Source organism: Lontra canadensis, unplaced genomic scaffold, assembly GCF_010015895.1.
Source record: "Lontra canadensis isolate GAN:19392208 unplaced genomic scaffold, GSC_riverotter_1.0 scaffold225, whole genome shotgun sequence".
Lineage (NCBI taxonomy): Eukaryota > Metazoa > Chordata > Mammalia > Carnivora > Mustelidae > Lontra > Lontra canadensis.
This window is the reverse complement of record NW_022631219.1, coordinates 22,520-34,529: the sequence shown is the minus strand read 5'-3', so window position 1 is coordinate 34,529 and position 12,010 is coordinate 22,520. Positions and strand designations below refer to the sequence as shown.

The 12,010-nt window shown below is 49.0% G+C and overlaps 1 protein-coding gene across 1 annotated transcript in view; it reads left to right on the top strand.

Annotated features, from left to right (window-relative positions):
- Nucleotides 1–10,520, top strand: part of DOC2B (double C2 domain beta) — a 29,168-nt gene extending 18,648 nt beyond the window's left edge. The window contains exons 7-9 of the mRNA XM_032849357.1: nt 7,567–7,648; nt 8,483–8,579; nt 9,249–10,520. Coding sequence (XP_032705248.1) covers nt 7,567–7,648; nt 8,483–8,579; nt 9,249–9,385 — 316 coding nt within the window. The 3' untranslated portion in view covers nt 9,386–10,520. The remainder of the gene's footprint in view (nt 1–7,566; nt 7,649–8,482; nt 8,580–9,248) is intronic.
- The last annotated feature ends 1,490 nt before the right edge of the window (nt 10,521–12,010 follow it).

Sequence of the window (12,010 nt, the reverse complement as noted above, 5' to 3'; positions counted from 1 at the left end):
TTGCAAGATTATGCTAACTGAAAGAAACCAAACACAAAGGACCACACCTTATATGATTTCACTTATGTGAAAGTCTGATATAGGCAAATCCATTGATGAAGAAAGCAGATTAGATTAGTAGTTGCCAGGGGCTGGGGGAGGGTGGGGGTGCGGATAGGGAGTACCTGGATTTCTTCCTGAGGAGATGAAATGTTCTAGAACTGACTGTGACAACTACACAACTCTAAATGGACTAAGCCATTCAGTTGTATGCTTTAAAAGGTCGCATTCTACAACCTTTGAATTGTATTTTCCTAGAGCTGTTATTTCTTAAAACTCCAAGGCCAAGGGGCGCCTGGGTGGCTCAGTGGGTTAAGCCCCTGCCTTCGGCTCAGGCCATGGTCTCAGGGTCCTGGGATCGAACCCTGAGCTTTCTGTTCAGCGGGGAGCCTGCTTCTCCCTCTCTCTCTGCCTGCTGCTCTACTTGTGATCTCTCTCTCTCTCTCTGTCAAATAAATAAATAAAAATCTTAAAAACAAAACAAAACTCCAAGGCCACCAAGCCCAGGAGCAGTGCCAGGTACAATAGGAAGCTGACTGGGGTCATTGTGGGAAGGCTGTTCCCCGTGCATGGCCCCAGGAGGACTACCAGCTTTCCACATTAAAAAAAAAAAGGGGGGGGGATTGGGTCCCCACATCAACCGTTTGCAGAGCCGTGATTTCCAGTGGATTAGAGACCACTGTGAGGAAATGCCATGACCATTCCAGAGAACAGCAGGAGACGCTTTACAACCATTGGAGGGAAGGTCAATAACACCCAGTCAGCGAGGCCAGTGTGCACTCCCTCGGACTGCATGATCTCCCCTCCAGGTCCGGGTCCTAGAAACCCATGTAGGGGTGAGGTGCTGTTCACGGTGGCATTGCTGTCGCGGCAGGACACCAGCAACAGCCAAGCAGTCGTCGGCAGGGGAATGGTCGTAAGACGCGGCACGTGCATATAACGCGGTCGCGTGCTGTTGAAATGGATCCCTTCGGACCTGGTGAATGAACACGGACGGCTCTCCAAGCCTGCCGATCCCAAGAGCAGGCTCCGGAACAGTACGCACAGTATGAGGTGGTGTCTGTACATCTGTGTATCGCAGACTCCGCAGAGAATGTCACAGTTGCTGTGTCTCTGGGGTGGGAGGGAGGGCGGGCAGCAAAGTGCCCGCATTTGTACTTGTGATGCTGGAGTTCCCGTTCGGAAGGAAAGCTAATCCAAGGCCAAAATGGTGGTGAAGTTTTAAAATCTGCTCAGTGTTCACCGGCCAGGCTGACAGGACTGGCCTGGTCCTGGGCTGGATTAAAAGTCAGGTTCCTTGAGGTAGAATTTACATACTGGAGGTTTTTCCCCTCGCAGAGGTCAGAGGATGAGGACGTGTGCCATCTTGTTCCCACCACCACAGTCAAGACGGAGAACCTTCTTTCACCCAGAAAGCTCCCCCAACCGCAGGCAACCACTGAGATGTTTTTTGTCCCAATGGCTTTGCCTTTTCCAGACTTTCTTATAAAAGCAAACTCCGCGTATGTGGCCTTTTGAATCCAGCTGCTTGCATCCACGTGGTTCTCTCCAAGTACCCGTCCGCAGAGACACCACAAGTTGTTGCTCAGTTCGCTTTATGTGGAAGCACGTTTGACTTTCTTTTTCTTTCCTTTTTTTCTGGCGGGTGGGGAGGCGGGTATAGTTCACACACAACGTTCCGTTCGTTTCAGGTGCACAACACAGTAACTGGACCACCATACACACTGCGCTCTGCTCACAGTGTAGCTGACCTGTCACTATGCAACACTGTCACCGCCCCACTGACTGCATTCCCCATGCTGCGCCTTTCATCCCTGGGCCTGTTTCATTCCAGAACTGGAAGCCCGTGCCTCCCACCTCCCTTGACCCATTTTGCCCATCCCTGTGACCACCTCCCTCCCCTCTAGCAATCACCGGTTTGTTCTGTGTTTATGGGGGTCTGTTTCTGCTTTTTTTTTTTTTTAAGATTTTATTTATTTAGGGGCGCCTGGGTGCTCAGTGGGTTAAGCCTCTGCCTTCGGCTCAGGTCATGATCCTGGGGTCCTGGGATTGAGCCCCGCATCCAGCTCTCTGCTCAGTAGGGAGCCTGCTTCCCCCTCTCTCTCTGCCTCTCTGCCTCCTTGTGATCTCCCTCTCTGTGTCAAAAAAAGATTTTATGTATTTAGAGAGGGAGAATCCCCATCAGAGTCCACACTGAGCACAGAATCTGACTCGGGGCTCCATCTCACCGCCCGGAGGTCACGACCTGAGCCGCAATCAATAGTTGGATGCCTAACCGCCTGAGCCATCCAGCCGCCCCTCCCCTTGGTATTTCTTGAGGAATCTCTAGATGGTTTTCCACAGTGGTTGCCCCGATTTCCATCTCCACCAACAGTGCACAGAGTTTCCTTTTTCTCCACGTCTTTGTCCATACTTGTTACTCCTTATCTTTCTCATACTGGTCATCCCGACAGGCGTGAGGCGATAGCTCCTCGTGGTTTTGACCTGCATCTCCCTGGTGCTGCGTGATGTCGAGCATCTTTCCCTGACTGTTGTCCAGCTGGGTGTTGTCTTTGAAAAAACAGTCTATTCTGCCCACTTTTTCTTTGGATACTTTTGGTGCTGAATTGCATAAATTCTTTATACGTTTTGGTATTCAGCCTGATAACAGATATATCATTTGCAAATATCCTCTCATTCAGTAAGTTTCATTTTGTTGATGGTTTTCTTTTATTTGATGTAGTCCCAGTAGCTTATTTTTGCTTTTGTTTCCCCTGCCTAAGGAGACACGTCCAGAAAAATGTTGCTAAGGCTGATGTCAGAGAGATTACTGCTTATGTTTTCTTCTAGAAGTTTTATGGCTTCAAGTCTTATATTTAAGTCTTTAACCCATTTTGAGTTTTTGTATGTGGTGTTTAAAAAAAAAGTGGTTCAGTTTTCTCGGCATCATTTATTGAAGAGACTCTCTTTTCCCCATTGTATATTCTTGCTTCCTTTGTTATATATTAATTGACCATATAAGCATGGATTTAATTATGGGCTCTCTATTCTGTTCCATTGATGTATGTGGCTGTGTTTGTACCAGTACCGTATTGTTTGTTTTGGTTTGTTTGTTTTAGTGAGCTTGAGCAGCGGTGGGGGAGGCAGAGGGAGAGAGAGAATCCCAAGCAGGCTCCACACCCAGCACAGAGCTCAACGTGGGGCTCAATCTTATGACCCTGAGTTCACGACCCGACCTGAAATCAAGTCGGACACTTAACCGACTGAGCCACCCAGGTGGCTCAACACCCTGGGATTCTTTTCTTTCTTTCTTTTTTTTTTTTTTTTTTAGATTTTATTTATTTATTTGAGACAGAGATCACAAGTAGGCAGAGATGCAGAGAGAGAGGAGGAAGCAGGCTCCCTGCTGAGCAGAGAACCCAATGCGGAGCTCGATCCCAGGACTCTGGGATCATGACCTGAGCCGAAGGCAGAGGCTTTAACCCACTGAGCACCCAGGTGCCCCGCCTGGGATTCTTTTCTTAATTTCTCTTTCTGCTAATGCACTATTAGTGCATAGAAATGTGACAGATTTGTGTATATTAATTACGCATTATGCAACTTCACTGAATTCACTTATTCTGGCAGTTCTTTGCTGGACTCTTTGGAGTTTCCTCTGTATAGTGTCATGTCACCTGCTAATAGTGACAGTTTTACTTCTTCCATAACAATATGGATGCCTTTTCATTTTTTATGTGATTGCTGTGCCTAGGACTTCTAGTACTATGTTGAATAAAAATGACAGGTGCCCTTGTTTTGTTCCTGATCTAAGAACAAATGCTCTCGGTTTTCACCAAACGTGATGTTATCTGTGGGTTTGTCTTGGAGTGTCTTTGTCTGGTTAGGGCATCAGGCTAATACAGTGCTCACAGAATGTATTGGGAGGCTTTCCTTCTTTCATTTTTTGGGATAAAGAGAATAGGTGTTAACTCCTTTTTAAATATTTGGTAGAATTCACCTGCGAATCCATCTGGTCCTGGACTTTTGTTTGTTGGGAGTGTTCTTTTGATTGCTGATTCAACTTCATTACTAGCCATTGGTCTGTTCAGATTTTTATCTTTTTCATTAGTTTTGGAAAATTGTATGTTTTTCAGAAACTTATTGATTTCTGCAAGGTTGTCTAATTTGTTGGCATGTAATTTTTCATAGTAATCTCTTGTAATCGTTTGTACTGTGGTCAGTTCCTTCATTTCTTTATTTTCCTTTTTTCAAAAATTATGTTAGTCACCATACAATACATCATTAGTTTTGATGTAGTGATCCATGATTTTTTTTTTAAGATTTTATTTATTTGACAGAGAGAGATCACAAATAGGCAGAGAGGCAGGCAGAGAGAGGAGGGGAAGCAGGCTCCCTGCTGAGCAGAGAGCCCCACATGGGGCTCGATCCCAGGACCCTGGGATCATGACCTGAGCAGAAGGCAGACACTTAATGACTGAGCCACCCAGGTGCCCCTGATTTCAGTCTTCTTAAATGTAGAGTTTTTTAAGTATTTTTTTTTTAACTTGAGAGAGCAGGGAGAGGGGCAGAGGGAGAGAGAGGAGAGAGAGAGAGAGATTCCCATGCTGAGCGTGGAGCCTGACATGGAGGTCCATCTCACAACCCTGAGAGCATGACCTGAGCTAAAATCAAGAGTCAGACGCTTAAATGACTGAGCCACCCAGGCACCCCTTAAATGTTTTGTGGCCTGACAGATGATCAGTCCTGGAGAATGTTCCATGTGCATCTGAAAAGAATGTGTGTTGCCTTGTTTTTGGATGGAAAGCTCTGTACATGTCTATTAAGTCTGTCTGGTCTAATGTGCCATTCAAAGACACTGTTTCCTTATTGATTTTCTGCCTGACGATCTACCCATTGATGTAATTGGGGTGTTAGTCACCTACTATTATTATATTACTTTCTTCTTTATGTCTGTTCATATTTGCTTTATGCACTTAGACACTACAATGTTGGCTATATAGATATTTATAACTATCGTATTTTCTTGTTGGATTGACCCCCTCATCATTTTAGAATGTCCTTGTCTCTCGTTAGTCTTTGAGTTAAAATCTATCTTGTCTGTCAGTAAGTATTGCGACCCCACCTTCCCCCCTACTCCTGCTCACCCTCAGCCCTGCTTCCATTGGCATGGCATATCTTTTTCCATCCTTTCATTTTCAGTCTTTGTCTTTAAATCTGAACTGAGTATCTTGTAGACAGCATATGGATGAGTCAAGTCCTTTTTATCGATTCTGTCACCCTGTCTTTTGATCGGAGCATTTAGACCATTTAGACTTAAAATCATTGCTGGTAGGTGTGCACTTACTGCCATTTTGTTAAGTGTTTCCTATCGGTTTTTGTGAATTCCCAGCTATTGATGACTGCCTACAGCTGCTAAAGAACAGGGTTTTGTGTGGATCTGTCTTCATTTCTCTCTCCTTCAGTACCTATTCTGTAGTGTGTTTATATTGAACTAGTGTTATTTATGTAACAAGAATCAGTAACGAGATACCACTTTCTGCCTTTCAAACCAGCAAGGATTTTTTTTTTAAATACCTAGAAGTCTGTACCTCTAATTCCCTTAATCTATGTCACTATGCCCTCCCCATCCTCTCCCTCCCCTCTGGCAACCACCAGTTTGTTCTCCGTTTATGAGGATGATTCTGCTTTTTTGTGCATTTGGTTTGTTTTTCAGATTTCATATAGAAGTGAAATCATAGTATTTGTTTGACTTATTTCACTTAGCATGACACCCTCTAGGTCCATCCATTTTGCCACAAATAGCAGTATCTCATCCGGTCTTACGGTTACTGCTGCAGTGGCTGTGCATGTGTGTATACATGTGCTTATACAAACACACCTATATATGCTCTGTGCGTACAGACACATACATGTATACACACATGCACACATGCACCACATCCTCTTTATCCATTCAGCCGTCATTGGACACTTGGGTTGCTTCCATCATTTGGCTGTTACATATAAAGCTTCAGTAAACACAGGAGTAGATATAGCTTTTTGAATTAGTGTTTTCATTTTCTTTGAGTAAATACCCAGTAATGGAATTTGGTGCTTCTAGTTTTAATCTCTCGAGGAGCCTCCATACTGTTTTCCACAGTGGTTTTCCACCAATTTACATTTCCCACCAACAGTGAATGAGGGTTCCCTCTTCTTCACACTTTTTTTTTTTTAAGATTTTATTTATTCATTTGACAAAGTGAATGAGCACAAGCAGGGAAAGCAGCAGGCAGAGGGACAGGGAGAAGCAGCCTCTTGCCTAGCAGGGAGCCCAATGCGGGGCCTGATCCGAGGACCCTGGGATCATAACCTGAGCTGAAGGCAGATGCTTAACCATCTGAGCCACCCAGGCACCCCTCCTCTTCTCCACATCTTCGCCAACACTGACATCTTGTCTTTTTGATACCGGCCATTCTAACTGGTGTGAGTTGGTACCTCATCGTGGTTTCGATTTGCATTTCCCTGATGATTACTGGTTTCATGTATCTGTTGCCATCTGTATGACTTCTTTAGAAAAATGTCTTTTCAGGTTCCCTGCCCATTTTTAAATCAAATTATTTGGGGGTTTTTTGATGTTGAGTTGTATAAGTTCTTTATATATTTTGGGTATTAGCCCCTTGTCTGATAAACCATTTGCAAATATCTTCTCTTATCCGGTAAGTTGTCTTTTCAATTTATTGGTTTTCTTTGCTGTGCAAAGGCTTTTCATTTTAGTGTATCCCCACTAGTTTATTTTTTGCTTTTGTTTCCCTTGCCTGCGGAGACCATCCATAAATATGTTACTAAGGCTGAGGTTCAAGAGATTACTGCAAACCAGCAAGGATTTTTAAGGCAACGATACTCAGCTTTGTTGACAGCACTGTGCCTCATCTATATGGCCTTTTCAGAAGACAGTTTTGCATAATGAAGGAAGACGTTTGATACATGTGTGCCTTTGAGTGGGTAATTTCACTTCTAGGGACTCAGCCATTCAACAGATATTTGCTGACCTACCCAGTGTACTGAGCCCCCAGCAGGGTGCCAGGTGTAGTCCCCACCCCCAAAGCACTCTCAAGTGTCTCTTCAGGGACAGGGTAAGAAGTTCTGCAAAGAACTCCTGTCCCGGCTTCTGAGTACCAGCCCTGTGCTGAGCAGCTGTGATCTCAGGCAAGTCCCTCTACCTCTCTGAGCCTCTCTAACAAGGGACCAACTCTGCTAAAAATGTTTTTCTGGTGGGAAACGAAAGTTTTATGAAATTAGACTTCCAGAAACAAGGAAAAACCTCCAGGGGAGAAGGGGACTCCGTGGTTAACTTCAGAAATGGGTGTGGACAGAAGTCTAGGTGACAAAGGAACCACTTGCTTCTCCCACAGCAGCTGACCACTAACCTTTGCCACAGAGTGGTGCTGGGGTAGCTTATGACAAGTAGGAACAGGAGGCCCAGGGAACAAAAAGCTCTTCCAAGCCCTGCTGGCTCCAGCTGTACCCATAGCTTCTCTCCACACTCTTATTGGTTGGTTATAATTCCAGATACCTGAAGCCAGATGTGGACAAGAAATCTAAACATAAGACAGCAGTAAAGAAGAAGACCCTGAACCCTGAATTCAATGAGGTACAAGGGGCTGGTGAAGCTGCTGGGAAGCTGCTTGCTCTCCCCTAGGGGTGGGGAGACTGAGGGGACTGGGTTTTCCAAGGGCTACTGTGGGAACCCAGAGGTGGGAGGGGTCACCAGGAGAGAACCTGCCACCTGGGGCAGGAGAGAGACAGGCCAGGGTGGTAGAGATGGAGGGGCAGGGAAGCCTGCAAAGCTCTTCCGAGGACCAAATTAATGAGACGTGGCAAGGTAGGATGTGGAGGGGGGATGAGGGCACCCAACAGCAAGAAGGGAGGTGCAAACGAGATGAAGAAAGCTCTGGGTGGGATGGGAGAATGTGAGATGCTCCAGAGCCTTGAGGTCTGGTCCAGATGGATCCGCAGGTCCTCAGCCTGGGGAGCAGATACATCTGGAGAGGAGCAGAGGGGCCTAGGGCAGAGCCGAGTGACTGAGTGAAGGGGATACCAGATGTCAGATCATCCCAGGAGCCTGTGGAAGACAGAGTTGCACAAAGAAGGGAGTGGTGAGCAGAGTCAGACCCAAGAGAGGTCAAGCACACCAAGGCCAGCAGGTGTGTATTGATCTGCCAATAACCAGGCTCTTGGGGGATGATCTGGAGAGAGCAGCTTCACTGACAGAGAAGCAGGTAGGAGGGTAGGGGACTCTGAGGACCCCAACCAGACTCTCAGGCAGAAGCGGGTGGAGTGGGTGAGAATCTACCATTGTCTGACCACCCTCCCCTCCATTCCTCTCTCCTTCCCCTCATGTATCCCCTTGCCACACCTCGGAGCCTTCCTGTCCAAGTTCCAGGCCCTGTGGTGCTGACCCTGACTCTCTTCTTCTGGCCACCAGGAATTCTGTTATGAGATTAAGCATGGGGACCTGGCCAAGAAGACCCTGGAAGTCACTGTTTGGGATTATGACATTGGAAAATCCAACGATTTCATTGGTAAGAGCACACAGTGAGAATGCTGTTTGGCTTCATGGCCTGTTCTGGGTTCATAGAGGGCAGTGGCCCTGAATCCAGGCCATAGCCCCTCCTTTCCTGTCCTCTACGGCCCCAGCTTTCCCCAAACTATCTGCCCTCAGACACAGGGGTCCTCAGACCTTATCCAGCCTAACTCCATGTGACAGAGGAATAGAGAGGCCTGGGAGGGTCACACAGAAGTCTGTGGTGGGGCAGGGGTGAGAGGTGATGATGGTCAGTGCTTTGGCCTGTACTCAGCCCCTGTGGCCCTGAACTCCTGGTCAGTTTCATGGCTGTGCATAGTAGAACTGTGCCCAGCCCTTGGCCCTTAACATAGGATGTTGTCCTTCACCCCCTCACCCCCCGCCCATGCATCGCTCTGGTCCCGGAGAGGGGAAGGACAGGATCCCAGGGCCCTGACTGGGCAGGGGAAGAGGAGGCAGGCTAAGAGTGTGGCGTGTGGTCAGACCACTGCCCACCCTCAGAGTCTGGTGGGCAGGATGGAGAGTAGAGCCTTGGCATACAGAATCTGGAGAGGGTGGTTTTGGGGTAGGGGCACTGGGTCCAGAGGGACAGTCTTACAGGAGAACTTGTCCGCGGGCCCCTGGGAGTCACCATGTCCCCGCTACCCACTTGGCTCTGTTTTTACAGGCGGAGTGGTTCTGGGCATCAACGCTAAGGGTGAGCGCCTGAAGCACTGGTTTGACTGCCTGAAAAACAAGGACAAGCGGATCGAGCGCTGGCACACGCTCACCAATGAGCTCCCAGGGGCTGTGCTCAGCGACTGACCAGCCCCCCACCTGCTGCCGCACCCACCCCTGCCTGTCTCCTGGCCCAGCACCGGCCTGGCCCTGGGCCTCCTCAGCTGCCACCAAGGGCCTCGGCCCTCATCTCGGGGGAGAGCCGGGGTGCCTGCTCGGACACTGAGCCACTGCGGCCCCTGCTTGGAGGCTGTGGAGGGCTCAGCCACTCCTAGGGACAGCAAGGCCAGAGAGCTGGGCCTGCTTTTGGCACCCACCCCAGGGAAGGGAATGGGGTCGTCCAGGGGGTGAGGGCCTTACTGGAGGTCAGCAGTAAGTCATGGGACCCCAGGCTGAGAGAACAGGAGTGCAGGGGCGCTTTGGCAGGGCCAGTGAGAACTCTCGAGAGAGACATTAGGGAGAGGGACATGGGGGGGAAGGAGATTTGGGAAAACGTTCCCAAGAGGAGGTTCTTACTACATCTGTTCATCTCTGGCATTATTGGGCAGGTGGGAAAAAGCTGACCCAAGAGCAGGGAGTATGGTAAAGTTCCAACTTTACTGAACATGGGCAATTGGCAAGCACTTCACTCAATGATGCAACAATCCGTTGGAGATGAATGAGACCCAGGGCCTGCCTCTGAGTTCCTTGTCTAATCAAGGAGCTAAGAACAAACCACTACAATGGGGAATGAGGAATACCAAGGCCAGGCTGACATACCTGTGAGTGCCATGGACTCCAACTCTGCTGAGAGGCAGGGAGGGCTTCCCCAAGGAGGTGATGCTTCAGCAAGGTCTTGAAGGGTGAGTGGAGTTTCTGGGCAGCCGAAGTGTAAGGGCAATATGTGCCATGGGAATGATCTGTAAAAGCCTAGAGAGGAGAGGATGGTGAATGGGCTAGAGTCATTGTGCAAGACCTGGGGACTCACGCTGGAGACAGTGTGTTAGGACAGGAGTGGGGCTTAGAGGTGACATCACCCACCCCTGCCTGCCAGGCCAGCCCCAGCTCATAGCTTTGGGGGAACTGAGGGAAGCACTGTGGTGAAACTGATCTTGGGCAGGGTTAAGTTCAGTCCTCAAACCCAATTCTCCCACCTTTAATCTTTCTCTTCCCAAGGACCTGGAGGATGGATCCTGCCTCTCAGCTTAAGCATGAGGTCAGCTGTAATCAAGAAAAGGGTCCCCAGCCCTTTTTTCTTTTTTTTTTTTTTTTTTCATGAAAAGAAGCAAAAAGTCCTCATCTTGACCCTCTTCTTCCTTTCACCCACCCCCCACATCTGAGTTCAGGCCTGGGGAGTGAGAAATCCAGGTGAATGCCCACATATCCTGGCCTTACTGTGGCCCCTGATGTCCCTTTCAGGAGTGCTGGGTGGCAGTCCAGGGCCTCCTTTCTGAGAGGCCTGTGAGGCTGGCTCCTACCTCCAAGAGCTGAGAGAAACACCCTGCTTGGTGGGCCTGGCACCCTGAGTCAGATTGAGGGCATCGGAATTTGGGGGCCAAGATGTGAAGCCCCAAGTTTTTCCTGCCTACCAAGGGGCCTTCAAGACTGCTGTACGAACAAATGCAGAACCAAGGAATTTCTTTGCCCCAGCACTGCACTAACAGAAAAGAGAGCCCCAGAGAGGGAAAGTGACCTTCCTGAGCAAGGCCTCCCCACCCTGCCACAGCTGGGGTAGGCCAGGCTTCCAGGTCCCTGCCTCACCCCCAGCCCAGAGCTCTGGACACCATGCTTCAAGCGAAGGAGGGTGCTGGGCTCCTGCACCAGAGGTCTGTCCTGTTAGCTGCCTGCCTGGGGCTCAGCCCTGCCTGCTGCAGACACAAAGCACATCACCATCTGAGGCCTAGGGTGATGATTCAAATCCCACCAAGTGCCCAACAGCCCTTTCCCACTCTGCTGGGACAACAGCACTCCGGCCCCCATACCACACCTGGCAACTTGGCTGACCACAGAGCCTTGGTTTTCCTGTCCTTGAGGCGGCTTTGTGTATGTTAAGGGTTTTACATGCACTGTCTTAATGAATTTTTCACAATTCTAGGAGGTGGGTTTGTCCTCCTCATTTGACAGATGAAGAAACAGATTCAGAGAGGCTGAGTAGTTTGTCAATGTCACACAGTGGGGAAAGGGCAAACCAGGACTCAGCCCAGGTCCTGTGACTGCCATACCCTCTGGTTGTCTGGGAGATCATACTCCCCAGTCCTCTCTCTCCTGGGCTGTGGAGGGCTCAACAAACAGAAGACTTGGGAAGCTCTGGTGCCTGATGAAGGGGATGCCTGATGAGAGCTGCCTCATCCCCTAGATGGCTTTGAAATCATTGATCCACTTGGAGCTTTCCCAGAGGTCCCCACCGTCCAGGCCCAGAACTCAGCTATCCCTCCCTAACCTCTGCGTCTGTGGGTCAGGACTTCCTCCTCCTGGGGGTTGAGGCAAGGGCTCCTCTTTTCTCCACAATGCCGGAATGGGGGGAACCTCTGGGGGACTAAGAAGAGACAGCCTATTTTTGAGGGACCTCCTGGCTGTGAGCCCTGGATACCTGCTAGCTTTGCCTCTTGGAGGGCCTCATTAGGAAAGGAGCTGCAGCGCTGTTTTGGGAAGATACCGAAATGTTGAATGACAAGGCAAGGAGGGACCATGAGTCTACGGGGGAAACTGGAGCCCAGCGGGTGTAAGAGGCCC